This window comes from Diospyros lotus, chromosome 3 (genome assembly GCF_014633365.1).
Source record: "Diospyros lotus cultivar Yz01 chromosome 3, ASM1463336v1, whole genome shotgun sequence".
Lineage (NCBI taxonomy): Eukaryota > Viridiplantae > Streptophyta > Magnoliopsida > Ericales > Ebenaceae > Diospyros > Diospyros lotus.
In genome coordinates, this window is record NC_068340.1 from 40,431,613 (window position 1) to 40,448,326 (window position 16,714).

General features: G+C 34.9%; 3 protein-coding genes across 3 annotated transcripts; 2 read left to right on the top strand and 1 right to left on the bottom strand.

The window, feature by feature from the left end:
• Positions 1–26: 26 nt before the first annotated feature.
• On the top strand, positions 27–1,179 carry LOC127797579 (putative glycine-rich cell wall structural protein 1). The gene has a single exon (XM_052330603.1). It carries the CDS (start codon positions 265–267, stop codon positions 859–861), a length of 597 nt encoding a protein of 198 aa, XP_052186563.1. The 5' UTR covers positions 27–264; the 3' UTR covers positions 862–1,179.
• Positions 1,180–1,450: 271 nt separating this feature from the next.
• On the bottom strand, positions 1,451–8,870 carry LOC127797578 (3-isopropylmalate dehydratase large subunit, chloroplastic). Its single transcript, XM_052330602.1, has 15 exons — positions 8,678–8,870; positions 8,470–8,577; positions 8,198–8,368; positions 7,710–7,862; positions 7,537–7,605; positions 7,338–7,454; positions 6,767–6,841; positions 6,513–6,590; positions 6,299–6,394; positions 5,714–5,763; positions 3,753–3,807; positions 3,513–3,644; positions 2,982–3,029; positions 2,739–2,897; positions 1,451–1,795 (listed from the first exon to the last, which is right to left on the bottom strand). Exons 1-15 carry the CDS (start codon positions 8,729–8,731, stop codon positions 1,655–1,657), a joined length of 1,506 nt encoding a protein of 501 aa, XP_052186562.1. The 5' UTR covers positions 8,732–8,870; the 3' UTR covers positions 1,451–1,654.
• A 6,011-nt stretch (positions 8,871–14,881) lies between these two features.
• LOC127797611 (histone H2B.3-like) lies at positions 14,882–15,516 on the top strand. The gene has a single exon (XM_052330652.1). It carries the CDS (start codon positions 14,960–14,962, stop codon positions 15,377–15,379), a length of 420 nt encoding a protein of 139 aa, XP_052186612.1. The 5' UTR covers positions 14,882–14,959; the 3' UTR covers positions 15,380–15,516.
• Positions 15,517–16,714: the final 1,198 nt, after the last annotated feature.

Genomic DNA, 16,714 nt, shown 5'->3' on the forward strand with positions numbered 1-16,714 from the left:
CACTATCATATTCACAGCACCACCGCCACCACCACCGCCACACGCGGCTCACCAGCACCACTAGTACTTACCCCGTCCACACGCATCATGACTCTCCACATCTCAAGAAGAACATCCTAAAAAGAGTGGAACCCCTATATATAGCTCTCCCCTCCCCTGCCTTCGCCTCCATAATTCCCTCAAACACCCATCTCCTTCACACACACACACACATACACAGAAACAGGGGTTGGCTTTTAACCCATTTTGGTTTGTTTGAAGGAGATGGCTGGTTCCAAGGCCATTGTTGCTGCGTTCTTGGTTATGTTCTTTGTGGACCTTTGCTTTGCAGCTAGGTTGCCCAAGGTGGGTCTTCGCAATGGTGGCGGAGGTGGTGGAGGCGGAGGTGGCGGTGGTTCGGGACATGGGTCTGGGCCTGCTGGCTCGGGTTATGGTTCTGGGTACGGTTCTGGGAGTGGGCTTGGAGGAGGAGGGTACGGTAAGGGAGGAGGGGGCGGTGGAGGTGGCGGAGGCGGTCAGGGTTCTGGAGGCGGTTCCGGGTCTGGCTATGGATCGGGCTCAGGGTACGGGTCGGGATATGGGTCTGGCGGCGGGAAGGGAGGCGGCGGCGGCGGCGGTGGGGGAAAGGGTGGGGGAGGAGGCGGCGGCGTAGGTTCAGGCTCCGGCTATGGGAGTGGCTCTGGCTACGGGAGCGGCTCCGGATATGGAAGCGGGAGTGGCCATGGCGGTGGTGGAGGCGGAGGAGGAGGCAGCGGCGGCGGCGGCGGAGGTGGGTCGGGCAATGGTTCTGGGTACGGGTCCGGCTATGGCTCGGGCTACGGGTCTGGATACGGCGGCGGGAGCGGCGGCGATGAGCCGTGAACATTTCTTTAGGAGTATGCTCAATGATCTTCATTTTCATGGGCAAATCTGAAATAAACATCCCCATGACATACATACATATACATATATGAGGCGGCGCGGTGGTGGGGGAGGACGCTGCAGTCAGTCTCTATAGTTCAGTCTGTTTCAACACGTGACCATATATAGTGTTACTCTGCATGAGGCTATATATATATATATATATATATACTTTTAGATTACAAATACTACTTGTATTTTGTACTTCAGTTTATTTCTTTATAAATAAACTGAAATATTACTTGAATAAACAAAATATTACTTGATTAAGAACTTTTACTTTATTTGCAAACAGATTTCGAAGGTTCCATTAATTTAATTTTTTTTTCAATAAGATGATTAAAACTGAACCAAAATAACTAACAAATTCAAATTTAAAAATTCAACTAAATCGGTCTATAAATTGAACAAAACAAAACCACCAATTTTAGTCGATTCAATTTCATTATTTCAGTTTAACTAAAATTTTACTAACCCCAACCTGCCCACACACACAGACAAACAAAAAACAACAGAAATTAAAGAAATCCAGAGTCAGCTCTTCAGCTGCTTGCAGCAATAATTATTCTGGCGGCTTTGTTCTCTCTTCATTCATCAACAGGATCATCACAACACGACAATACAACCATCCTCTTCAATGTCACATTACAAACCCACAATACAGCAAAGCAGTTTCAGAATTTTGAAGAACAGGTAACTGAGTGCAGTGTAGTGCTATGCTTTTGTGTCAGGTATACGTCAAACGAACGGCTGCTTACTGCAAAAACTCTCTTGGATCCGTGACAAAGCCAGTTAAAGCAGAGGCGGCTGCGGTGTATGGAGAAGCTAGATAGATTTGGCCCTCTTTGTGCCCCATTCGACCCGGGAAGTTCCTGTTTGTTGTTGACACACATACCTGCAAGGTTTCATCCACCCAACACAAGATGTGAACAGTTCTTCCTCCATCCTATTAACTACAATATCAACAGTATTCTAACTAAATAACATAAATAGTCAGTAAACTTTCTACTAAAATACAAAATAGTCACTAAACTTTAATTTATAATCAAAACATTGAACGTCAATTTAGAATATAATTCTACAATTAACGTCAATTACCGTTACAAGAGACTAGCGAAATACTAATGACTTTATATTTTAGTGCAGAGTTTAATAATATTTTTTGTACTTTAATGCAAAATACAAAATTGAATGACCATTTATGTTATTTAGCCATCCATGTTATTAATCATATCAACATTCCGTTAGTTTCTTTTAATGACAATTGATAATGGTATAAAATTATATATTAAATTGAAGTTTAGTGACTTTTTCACTATAAATTGAAATTTAGTAATTTGTTTGTACCTTAATGCAAAGTTCAGTGACTATTTATGATATTTAGCTGAAATCTTCTCAGTAAATCATCCCTTGGAAAATAAGTAAAAATTAGAGAACAATTGCTTGCTTTGACATATGCTTCATTAGTTGAAGCTGAATGAGGTTATTGGGAGTCTATCCACTGAAAAGCAACCACCAAGAGATAACAAACTAATGACATTTCTTTACCATTTAAACACCAAGGGTAACTAAGGATCGATCCCGTTCGTGCTAACAGAATCAAATACCTTATACTCAAAACAATGAAGGTTAAGAGCCAGAGCTACTAATGCAAATCATTCACGGAGAACTTGCAACGAAGCAGTAAGGCTCTCACTAAGTCGTGGCATAGCATAGAGGTATCGTACTCCCTAGAATAGTTTTTTTTTTATTTTCTTTTTTATCTATTTGGAGGTTAAAGGTAAGAAAGCTATGGCTGTTGGGGGGCAATCATGTTCAAGCAGAAAAGTATAACTTGCCTTAGGCTCGTTCATGCGTGCGTAAGTGTCTTTAGGGCCACCCAAGCAAGCACCACAACTAGGACTTGCAGGTGTATCACAACCAGCCTCCTCAAATATCTGGGAGCAGGTCTTGCCACCAGATCCTGGTACCGGAAGACTATATACGTCCATCCACACCTGAAAATTTGAACATACAAAAATAAAATATTATATTTCCAATCATATTGGAAAGAGTTGAAAAATGTCCCTAAAATAACAAACCTTTTGGGTGGCAGGAACAAGGAATGTGGGAACTTTCACCTTCTTGCCCTGCTCAATATACAATTGCTTTTAGCTCAAGAATAGGAAGATCTTCCACATGCAAACCCTTCCAGCTCTATGTTAATGAATAAAAAAAAGTCTTACAAAACAGCCTAAGCCTAAAACATAGCTTGTCAATATAATGAACGTGGGAAAAAATACAAAAATATAAATATCTTGTCCCATCTTCATCAGGCGCTACAAATTAGATTTGCACCTAACCACTCCAATTTAATACAGTTCAACAAAGAACAAACAATTCATTTCAAGAAAGGCAAAATGCACCGAAAAATGCTTCTCATACCGTAAAATGCACCAAAAAACCAATTCGATTTAAATCTCAAACTGTAAACACTAGAAGATGCCATGTTATTGTTTTCACTACCCAAGAGAATTGATTAGTAAAGAAGTGACGTCTATGTGATTATCAGCATAACATCAGCAAAACTCCATGATAATGGAAACAAATAAAAGAGGTATTTCATATCTTACTGAAGCCAGGAAAACTTTTGCAGCAGCAAGAAAATCTTCAGTTTTTCCTCCAGTACAAGATCCAATGTAGACTCTATCAATTTTCACATCCTTGCATTCCCTTGCTAAAGCCCGATTGTCAGGAGAATGAGGCTGTGCAATTTGATAGCGTATGAGTAACTAAAATGGACAGAACTACCAATATTTCAAAAACTAATAATTTCTTAGAAACTAGAGCTCAGAATATCACTCTTAAATCACCTTTGCCACCAATGGCTCCAGTTTTGAGACATCAAATCTATACTCTGAAAGAAACCTGGGAGACAAAGAAACAAAGTCGCCACTAATAATTATGTATCTTAACGCAAAACAATAGAAAACATTTTTTACTCAGTGCGAGAATAAGAAAACGTTTTTTCTTCCACACAGTCATAAACTAACTTGGATTTTTTTCCCTATCCTTTACTCAGTGCAATGAAAGTAATCTAACTATTGAATTTTTATACCACGGCAAGCAATTACACTCTTGTAGAACAGAAGCACGTAGATTCAAAAGGGTTTGCACCATATAGATAATACAATGATGGCACTATTACAAAAGAAAATGAAATCAAACTATCTGAGGCAGTAGCACTTTGATGTCTAATAGCAATGCCTTAATGATTCAGCTGAACCATTAATGCCATGATGGTTGGAGCAAGGTCAGACAATGCCATTGGGCGGATCTTTGAAAGCAGGATAAAATGTGTCTACATTGATGAATTTCATAAAGGCTCCACTAGTCCTCACCTCTAGTCAGCCACTGCATAGGTGGTATAATTTAGTCGGTCTCATAACTCTCAGCTCTATTACCACCCTATTTAGAAACCTTCTACATACTAGGCTTTTCCATCTTTAGCCTTATCAAAAAAAAATCTCCCATTGCGGATCCCACTCTATGGGTGTTGCCATACAAAGGCAAAAGATTGAATTGAGAGGTGATTGCCTAAAAAGTAGAGTTTGGTGGCTGCACCTATATAAGCATTCTAATCACTACCTTTCTCCCAATACAATTTTCTTCCCCTACCCTAATGGAGGAGAGCGGGGAACGAAACAGCAGTAATTTAATCATTTAAGAAATGGATGTTCACTGCATAATTCGTGGAGTAAAAGAAAGTCTCTAGCAGGCATATGGCAAAAATATGCATTTTCATTTTTCTTATAATTATTTCTATCCTGAATCCAATAAGCAGAAAGACACTTCTCTCTCCTCCGTCTATCTCTCAAGCAAACAAGCATAGTGATTTATGGAAATCCAGAGGAAGACTAGTTTGTTAGTGGATTTATGGAAATCTGGGCCAAGTGAATATTATCACAAGCAGAGTAACATTACTAAACTAAATGACATAATCATGACGTTAGCAAACACAACCGATGCTAAGCTTGAATTAAAATTTCCAGTTCTTCCTGCAGAAGTGAAAAAATGCCATATAATTTATTAATTTATTTCTCAAGAAAAAAATACTAACAAGCAGCACTTTATCTTTCTTGCAGGCAACAATTCTCTAATAGGATGATCAAGTCTCATCCACACTCCATGTGTGCCCTGATATGCATGAACCCTACAGGAGGAAAACCCCTGTATAATTTCTGAACATGTTTCTCAAAATTTACCAATAAGCATATAAGTTTCAGGTAGGCTACATTTCTCTAGGAGAACGATACACTCTCATCCTACTAGATTTTTCAGTCAAGCCATGTCTGCCCTGATATTTATCAACATTATGATATAGGGACCTACATATTTCATAGACGTGGACCAATATTGGAGTGCAGTTTCTTGGATCAAAAAGGTATAATCAAATATTGCAAGAGTTGAAGTCAAAAGTTGTCAAGGTCATTCACTTAGATTTCAAAAGAAAAAGTTCTACTGCATCTAGGCAAATTAACATTTTCACATTTATGTAAACAATATCATTTACTTCCTATAATTATTAATATAATGCTGATGCTCAGGTTCTCAACAGCTCCATGCTCAACAGAGGATTTATAGCATCAATTGCATTGAAGAAAAGAAATAAACCGATCAATAGCTTAAGATGACAAATAATTCTATGGCGTGATGTACATACTCATCGCGATTCCAAAAAATAAGTATGGGAGATAGATCATCCCATATATAATGGTGAAATAAATTTTCTGCACTGAATTAGACTTAGGTAAAGGATCCAACTATTTATTACCTTGCGTCATCATCGCTGTAAACTGGCTCATAGGGCATAGATGTCTTATCCTGTGCAAAATAAACAACAAAACCATTAAGCCCTGTCAAAACAACCTATCAGATAAAACTATCCCTGCCCTGAAGTAACTACTGCCCATATACAAACATTTTTCCCAGTGGTTTCGGAATAAGATCCAATGAGGACATCTATTATTGCTAATTTGTATTTCATTTTGAAGTTAAAAGTGGCCCGTATTCAACTAATGTTTTTTGGATTACAGTAAGTCCACCAATTCTAGAGGTAGCTATGCTATAGTGTGAAATGTATTTATAAATACTTGTTGATATTGACCATGAGAAAAATATTATTTCAGGAAATCTAAAGGCACAACAGGGAATATACATCCATATGTTTTTAACTGAAACTAATCAGACAGATTAACCACATCTAAATGAAGAACCTTCCAGACAACATATAGTCATGTAACAATCACTCAGAGAGAGAGAGAGAGAGAGAAAGGGGGGGGGGGGGGGGGGGGGGGGGGGAGGGAGAAGGAGATGAGAAGAAAGGGAGCTTAAATGAAGAGAGATGACAATCATCAACCTCAAGATACTTATAAGTAGTACTGTCAGCTGGTACAACACCATTCTTTCCCCCAGCTTCAACAACCATGTTGCATAAGGTCATCCGTTCTTCCATCTTAGCAGCACAAGATCAATAGAACAATTGTTATAAGACTGACATAATGTGACAAACCAAACTGATAACAGGATATGGATGGCCATAGGTAACGCATCAGAAGGTTAAGTAAACTCACAGTTAAACTTTCCACAGTAGTGCCAACAAACTCCATTGCTTTATAGGTTGCACCAGACACAGATATCTCACCAATAATCTGCAAAAACCATCAAATGAAACAATAGAAGTAAGCAGCTTTGACAATTGAACAAAATCTGAAACAAACAAAAATAAACAATTAATTCTCATCTTAATAACGTAATAATAAACTTAGTACAAAAGAAATGTATGCCCATGCAAAAACAAACAATAAAAATTCCCAGCAAAACTTGCCTGCAAAATCAAATCCTTCGCAAGCAGATAATCTGGCATTTCACCATCCATTACAAATCTCAGAGTTGGAGGCACCTGAAATTTGAATATGTAAGCAAATTGCATGTAATTGAAGTAAGAAAAGCAATATTAGAAAGGAAAAATAAGGGCATCCCCAGTGCATTAAGCTCCCTGCTTAGCCCCTAAAAAATCACTTAAAGAAACAACAAAAAGTAACAAGCAGAAATTTTGACTTAAAAGAAAGTCGACCAAACACAGGAGCAAAGAAATTCACGGTGAATGAGTAAGTCTAGGTCCAAAGGAAAAGGCCCTGATTTGGAAGTGTGATTATCCATGCAAAATTTGTTAGCTAAATAACACATATCCAAAAATAGTAAAACAATACTCCATTTGCACCATATTACCAATACCATAAGTGGCATAAAAATGAAACAATGCTAAAACATTCACAATATCCAAGATGGGAAACTTAATTACAATTAAAATCATATAAAATTAGCTAAAGAGTACAAAGTTATAGCATGCTCAATCAACTGAAACATAATATAACAGAAAGAGATCACTTGCAGACCTTTAGCAAAATCTTTCCAGCGCCTAATACAAAACCAGCATCAGTATTGCCAATCCCAGTAGCAAACTGGCCAAATGCTCCTGCAGTACATGTGTGGGAGTCTGTTCCAAGGAGGACCTGAAATTAGGGTGCAGCAGCATAACTGTTAAATAATTTTTATTAATTTAGAATAATTTAGAGAAATGGGTGGGGAGGGCACCTCTCCAGGCCTGCAATGACCTTCTTGGGCAAGAGCAATATGGCATACACCTTTGTAATCAGGGTTGGCCTGTAAAGTTTTTAGATCAAATTTATTCTCAATTTACAAAGACATTCAACATCAATTAACAGTCTAATCACAGCAATTCACAGTATAAATACCAAAAGTTATACCTTGAAATTCCCAAGATCTTTAATATCATAGAAGTACTTAATATTCTGTTCCATGCAGAAGTCCCTCAAGATATCAACATTTCGATTTGCTCGTTCATCAGCTGTGAATATATAGTGGTCAGGTATGATCACAATCTTCTCCCGGTCCCAAACCTACAAAAATTGGAAGGATAAGCAGCTTCAGTCTTCTTTAAAGCAGAGGGGCAAGAAAAAGAATGTAAGATCCTTGACTTCATAAACTCTCAAATTCGAGTGCAAGCTCCAGTAGTGCTGCCTAACTTTTTCAACATTCAACTAACATAAGCCCCATACAAGGTTAAAGTTCCAAAACGTTAGTTCCACAGGTTGTCCTATTTTTCAGTTAGGATACTTAAAGGATGCACTTTGATTGAAAAGATGCAGACCACATCAACCAAATAGAACAACCCAAAATACTAAGCCTTCAAATGCTTAATTGGTTACAAAAATCAAAAACAAAGTATGGTTACCTTAGCATCCTCGCCAAACTCCCGCTTGAAGATTCCAATGGAGCCAGGTCCACAAACATCATGAGTCATCAAAACATCCACGTTGACCCAGACATTCTCCCCCGGGCTCAGCTGGGGTTTCTCAGAAGCCCTACTCATGATTTTCTCGGTCATCGTCATCCCAGTCTTGACCTAAACCAACAACAAACGCAAAAGCCATCATTAAAGCTCACGAAATCGCAAAACCCACGTCGCAAAAGCACCAATTCAACAGAAAAACAACAGAACCCAACTGAACCAGTGGTGGCTGGCATCCGTTCAGACTGCTGCGGCGCCATGACGGAAACAATTTTCCTGGAAATCCGATTGGGAAATGAGGGCTGCAGAGAGAAAGCATGTTTCTGAACTCCGACAAGGAAAAAGAACACAAAAGATCAGACGTTAGTCGGGCGATAAAAATTTGGGGGAAAAGGAGGATTTTTTGACAGGCCTTCGGGGTACCTTGTTGGCGAACAAGAACTTCGTGGAGCTTGATGAGATTGCAAATGAAGCCATTGTTGACAGGGTTCGTAGAATATGAGGAAGATTTGAGGTCTTGATGGGTATCGGGCAGATCAGATGAAAACTTTGATTGGCAGCAGCTGTTCATATACTGAGAAATTTGGGATGGCGGCTGGAAGCCTGTAAGCCGTCCTCTGATCATTCGTGCGGAGAAAAATCAGCGGCCGAAAAGTGTTGTGTTTTTTATTTTTGTTATTCGGAAAAATTAATGTTACCATGTTGAAAAAAAAAAAAATTGGTCTTTCTCTTAAAAACTATACAAAATGAAAATCAAATTACAATAATTATTTCTAAAGGTTAAACTGAAATTTCTATTTTTTTATTTTTATAAATAATAATTTTCTCACCATCAAATGATATGTTCTATATATTATTGAAAAATATTTTATAATACAATGAAGAGATTATGAATCTTATAATTGAAATAATTATATTTTATATTGCTATATTAACGTCAATTTAAAACATATATGTTCAATATTAAGTATCTCATAAAACTCTCCTGAGGCAAATAATACATTAGCTAATATTTGAGATATACGTTTAAAAAATTATAACAAATAATTCTGAAAGATGTAGATGATTCTTCACCTAGCAGCATCAATTTCTATAAGTAGGGAATAATTCTTTTAATTGATCTACATTATAATTTGAATTAAATTATATTTTTATTACTTCTACATATTATCTTAAAAACTATTATGGGTATTTTATGGATAACTTTTTATAGGCTGAACTCAACCTAGCAGATCGACCCAACCTCTCGAAATCCAATAAACTCAAGGTTAAGATCGTTAGAGCAAGGTTGCACATTACTAAAACCCAATCTTAGACCGCGAAACCAAGCGAGCTTCGAGCAATACCGTTAGCTCGCTGGCCAAATCGTTCAGCTCGCATAACAAAAATATCGCAGAATAATCGAAGGCGATGTTCATCTGTTTTATTTGAGCCAAACCGATCCCTCATAATGCGGAATTCATTCCCGATTTTAAGCAGTTGAGAAAGACATATTGTCTCAATAATATTATCCTCTTGTGTTTATATTTTATGAGAATTGTAAACATCTCACAGTAAAAATAAGGGTCAAAAATCACTGCATAAGAGATGAACAATAATAATATACTATTATTTTGTCATAATAACCAGAGAACAATCATGAATTATGCATCATTCTAGCAGAATCACGTAAAAAAATTTATACGTACTATTTGTTATTTGTTTTATTTTATTTCTTCTCTTGGTATTTGTACTCATTCCTCATTACGGGTTGACAAATCACGGTCGACCAACTCCCAGCGTCAATAAAAATTAACTCAAACATAAAAAGACATGTACAAAAAATACCCTACATCTCAAATTATTTATTATTTCACAAGTCTTTCAAAACTCAAACTTTGTGAAAGGCACTCACTTATAATTATAAATTTATTATTATATTTAAGTAATAATAAATATAAAGGCTAATTTATGCAAAGCATAAAGTTTAAGTAGAGCCAATGTTATTTACTCTAAAATATTTCTCTTAGAATAAATTATTTAAGACTCAATCCGTTTTACTTTTAAATTTTAATAGTTAGTTTTTGTTTAAAAAATAATCTGTCAATATAGTAAATATATATTTACGCCGAACCAAGAGTATAAATAAATCAAAGAAAATAAAACAGAACCCTGATTAGACTGAAACGCAACAACACTGGTCAACTGGGATGGCTCAATGACTCAAGTCCAATACCCTAAACACAACAAGAGTAGCCAAAACTTAAATATTAATTTAAATATTCAAATAAAAATTTTAATTTTAAAATACAGATACGAGTGTAATTAAAATAATAAAAAATTTTAAATTTTAAATAAAAAAATAAAAATAGAGAGAAAAATATGAATTTCACCCAAAACTTCTATGATTTATTCGTACAAAGAAGGCTAGTGATCTGAGAAATTTACCGTTCACAATAATTGGATGAAAGGGAAGCTCACATCGTTTGAATGTGAACTGCTCTGCTTAACTTATAAATGCAAAAAGAATGCTCCAATCTGGGGTCCTGCTAGAATTTAGATAGAGAAAAATATTATATTATCAATGTCGGACAACATAATATTTGATCGATGCGGGCAAATATAAGAGGGCAGGCGTGAACCCCCCTCCCTTCCTTCCCGCCCCTTGCTAGCCCGCGTCCGGTTTAAACCCGAGCCAAGCAACATAACAGAACTCATTAGATTGAACCTATTACATTGCGCTGATAGTTCACATTAAGGGAATGAGCCATTAAAACATCTACTTTCAGACGATGCTATAGGTTCAACCTGCTGGAATAGGTTCACATTTGCTTTCTGGTCCGAAGTTCCGATCGAAGACAATATGCCATCACTTTATATACACTAATCTCTGTGTATTTCTGGAAATTCGGACCAGAAAGTGACTACACTGTTCATTCAAAGAAAACTGACCAGTAAATACACCTTCGAGCAACAACTGAATTGTAGAAAAACAGCTGAAAGCCAAGATGAGGTCCGCGAGGAAACCACTAATGAATAGTATAAAAACAGCTAGAAAGCACATTTACGTGTTTCAATCCACCAGTGAGCCAACAATTTTACCTCAATTGAGCCAGTCACACCATACTTACCCAAAATCCACGGAATCTAGGGCTTCATTTATGGTTAAAAGAGTAACGAGAACGCAAATAACCAAACTGAAAACAGATCAGCGAGCGACCACGGATCTCCGTGTTTTGTCTGTGCGTTGTTATAGAGACACAGAGTTCAGACCTCGATCCGGTGACCTTGTCGGTGAATATTGCTTCGAAGAGGCCTCGGCGGATGAACGAGAAAACATCTCCGACGTACGGTTCCATTGCGCTTAGTCTTCGTTAAACTTCATTGCCGATAACATATACCTATATATGAAGAGAGAGACAGAGAGAATTGTGAAGGTTTACTGAGACTCGAGTATCTTTGCTCCCCTTTCAGCAGCGAAGACCGCCTCTTTGCTCCACTTTGAGCCGCCTCTTTGCCAAGAGCTCTTCTCATATTTGTTCATATCATGGGCGTGAGCTTCCTTTGCACGGACGCATCGGCAACCATTCTTAGCTGGCAAACTAGCTTAGGCTCTCCAAATTACATATTGAGTCTTGCTACTTTGCGCCGAAGCCTCATAAATTAGCCTATCGAGGGGGGTCACAAACATAAAAATGTTCCTCACTTAGCCATAGGGTAAATCGCTGGCAAAGGATGTATAAGAGTACTCTTTTTTGAGTTCTCTGGTTCAATATTTGAGCCCTAGCTAAGGGAATCTCAATAATTAGAGCAATTCTAAAAATTAAAAATCGCTTGCTGTCCTTACATTTATGACAGAGCTTAGGATCGAACTGATCGCTGAATTCTCTGATTTACATTTTTTGTTGATATCGCAAGGCCAAACAATGAGGCCGCTTGTGATAATGCGTTAACTAAAAAATAAATATGTTCCTCACCCAAATATAATTTTATCCCCTTTGTTGCAACCTCTTATCTCCTCTAGACTTCCCATAGCCGTTGCCTCCGGCACTTGTTGGCTTCCTCGCACCACTATGCTGCCTCGCTTAGAGTCGCCCTATCTTGCCTCAAATCGCTCGCTGTTGTATCTTTCTCATTCTCAAAGATGGAGGATGCAGTGATGATCGACACTAGGAAAGCGACAGGTACTGTAGCTAACTAAAGACAGCAACTATGGGAAGGGGATAAAGTATAGGGAATGTTATAGGGAATGGGGTAAATTTACATTTAGGTAAGAGACATTATTATTGTTTTTTTTTTTACCCCTCTTAGTAAACCTTTCTACGAGGCTCTCAAGTAAAATAGCATTAACCTTACATATTAGTTTCTTAATTTGTACTTCATACAAAATTAATTATTATTATTATTAAACTCTAATTTATGCTATAATTAAATTATTTTGTCAATTTTTGTTTATCAAGTTTTGTTAATAATAATTGAGGTGACATAAATTAATAAAAAACCTAAAATTATTTTATTATTGTCAAAATATAATAATAAATTTAAAAATTGTAATTGAGTGAGAGTGTTATCTTAAGTTTCTAATATTTGAGAAACCTGTAAAGTATAAGACAGTTAGAGGTATAAAATGTCTCTAGTGCAGAGCCTTTGAGAGCCTTTGATGCTTAAATTGATCTTAACACAAAAATATGAAAGTATTCATGTAGCTTGTATATGAGTTATTGTTTATCTCAATTAAATTGATAAGTCCTGTTTATGGATATTAAATTAAAATTGATAGGTAGAAGAGCATTTGTTGTTTTAGGGTTGTTTGTTCTTAACATTTGGGTAAGCATCTCGTAAAATGATTTGACTAATTTTTTATATACCATAATCTAAACGATTTCTTGAAAACTATATCTTATAACCTCAAAAAGACCAATAAAAGGGTCTCCTAAGAATACTCGAGAAAAAACCCCAAGATGGAGATCTCTTGGGATTTTTTAGCTTAACTATCTTAGGTTGAACCCATTTTCTTGGTCATATTATATTTGATTATAGAGATTATGTTAATTTTAATATAATTTTTTGTTAATAGAACTTGACAAAAAATTAAATAAAATACTGAATTTTAATACAAACTAAAATTTAATGACCATGATAATAAAAATTAAAATAAAATGATTAATTTGTTATGAACTACAAAATTTAAGTACTAATAATGATGCTAAATAATGTAATGAACAATGTGGAAACTCATTATCAAGGTAATAAAAAAAAATAATTATTATTAAATTGAAACCGAAATTCCTAAGAATAATTCTAATGTTGGACACTAAATCTAGCGCCAATTTGGTATCCAATAGTATTCCGCACCAATTTTTTCAACACCAATTTGGTGTTGTCTTCAATGTGTAATATCAAATTGGTGTAAAGATAATATTTAAAGATTATTATATATATAAATATTTAATAAATATTATTTTATTTATTTAACTTAGCATAAATATTAAATATTAATTAATTGATTTTTTATATTAAGAATATTTTATTTTTATCGAGTAATTATTGAAATACAAAACTTTCATATACATAAATAAACTTAGTTATTTTATATTAACATGATATTTATGAAATATATTAAATATTTTAAAATATATTCAATATTATACTCATTTTATAAACCTTAATAAAATATTTTCATCTATATATATATTTTATAATAATTTAATTTATATTTTTAATTATTAATCAAAATATACAAATATAATAAAAATGATCAAGAATATAAAATGAATAAGTTGTTTTGAAATTATATAAAAAGGGGTAAAATTAAAAATAAGAAAAAAAAAATGATATTCGTGAATAATGTAACACTAAATTTAGTGTTATATTGCTCACTCAACACCAAATTTGGTGATTGAGAATTGTGCCCAATACTAAAATGGTCTATTTGTTAGAGAGCTCTTGGATACCAAATTGAAGTTGTCATTGGATTTGGTGTATTCATTGGAGTTACTCTAAGAATGTCAAATTAAAAATTGAAGATAAGATCGAACTTAAATATTATTTTATTGGTTTTTAATATGAAAATTTAAATATATACATTTTTATATTTCATTCAAACAAATTTTTCATAAAACAATTTAAATAAAAAATAATTAGTTTACACGTTAGTAATATATTACAAGTATATTATTATTTATTACTAATAAATAATGCTATTTACTAATAAACTCTAAATTCTAAACTTTAAAAACATAGACGGAATCAAATTTCAGCCTGTCCGAACTGAAATTTGAAAACTCCGAAACGATGCCCTAATTTTTTTTAATAAATTACACTTAAATTATATATAATTTAGATTATTTGTAAGGAGATATCTTATGTTTAAATTTTTGTTTGAAAGTTCTTATAATTACGCATCCCAGGCGCACGCTAGCACCACCTTCCAATTTTTTCAAACGCTACCGCCAAAAGAGACGAGTTATTTCCAGCCCCGAAAGAACCGCTCGGAATTCAATTTCAAAAGAATTTAGCCGCAGACAATCCTGAGCGTCCATTGCCACATCCGAGAATCTACGGTTCAAATCCACGATCCGCGTCCAGAAAACCCAACGAATCACACTCCACCTCTAAACCACTATATAATGACTGCGTCGCCACTTCGCCAAAGCATCGTTCTCGTTGCTCGATTAAGCTCTCGTGTTGTTTCAGCGAAGTACAGTTATCTCCACTCCATCTGCAATGGCAAAGGCTGATAAGAAGCCCGCTGAGAAGAAGCCGGCGGCGGAGAAGGCTCCGGCGGAGAAAAAGCCAAAGGCTGAGAAGAAGCTCCCGAAGGATGGATCGTCCGCTGGGGACAAGAAGAAGAAGAGAACGAAGAAGAGCGTCGAGACCTACAAGATCTACATCTTTAAGGTCCTGAAGCAGGTGCATCCGGATATTGGAGTCTCCAGCAAGGCTATGGGGATCATGAACAGCTTTATCAACGATATCTTCGAGAAGCTCGCGCAGGAGGCCTCGAGGCTCGCTCGCTACAACAAGAAGCCGACCATTACCTCGCGCGAGATCCAGACTGCTGTCCGGCTTGTCCTGCCCGGTGAATTGGCCAAGCACGCCGTGTCTGAAGGTACCAAGGCCGTCACCAAGTTCACTAGCTCTTGAACAGTTAGATAGGGTTTTGTTTTGTGCTGAATTGTTGGATCTATTGGATGTAAAGGTTTGGCCGCTTTACAAATACAAAGCTCTGTAGTGTAAGTCCATTTCCAGTAATTAAAGAAACTCTGGTTTTGCTTTCGGTAGCATGACTGTGTCTTGTTCATTTGGAGTATGATTGATTTGATTCTCAACGGTGAATTTAACGGCATCTGATGCCTTTTTCCGGCTAGAGCTTGAAGGATGATTTCACCGGGAAACATAATTTTTGAAACCAAAATCATGTGACGTTGGATTGGGGTAAGTATCTGGTTGGTTTGGTCTAAAAATATTTTTCAATTACAAAGTTTATCTCAATTTTTTTGTGAGCAGATTTTAGTTTAGAAATATTTATGGATTAATTTATATAAATAGATTTTAGTTTAAAAATATTTTTCGATTAAGAAGATTTGTTACTCAATAAAAATAATATTATTCAATTACAAAGTTTTTTTTATTTGAGTAAAAAAATGATACTTTAGTTGGATTGATTATTTTATTTTTTTAATATAAAAATTAAATTAAACTAAAATAAGCGAATTACAAATTTAAGAATCCAACTGACTCTTAATTTGAATCAAATCAAGTTGAAAATTTTGGTTAGTTTTGTTTAATTATTTAGTTAAATTGAAATTTTACTCACTCCTATATATACATAAATATTGTATCGAATAAGATGTTAAATTTATTAATATTACGATACAATATAGGTTTTAAATAATATTTACTATCAATATGAATTTAATTATTGTAATTAGTTATTTTTTTAAGTTTTATATGTAGATGGGAAAAAGAGAGGAAAGGAGAGAAAAAGAGAGGAGAGAAAGTTGTAGTTGTAATAAAATTGTTATATTTTTTAATTTTTAGAAATAAGTGAAATTTTGGTCATTTTAAATTAGAAAATAAATTTTTATAATTAGACCAAAATTTATGAATAAGTAGAAGCTCTCATGCAAGAAAACATTAAAATAATTGAAATAATATCGTTTTGGTATTTATGAAACTTTTCTTATTTTAAAATATTAAATAAATGTTATTAAGCTGTTTATATAATTTTATAAATATTTTAAAGTTATTTTGTAATATTATATAATTATTAAAAATATGTTTTTAAACATATTTCTTTTTATATCATATTAAAGATGAAAATAATTTCTGTTGATCCAAAGATCATGTTAGAGATAAAAATAACTTATGTTTATTTTTTTTAAATAGATGATGAAATTTATATTTATTTTTTGTTAAATAATTAAATTTTATATTAAAAATTATATTTAAAAAAAACTCATATTTTTTATTTATTTA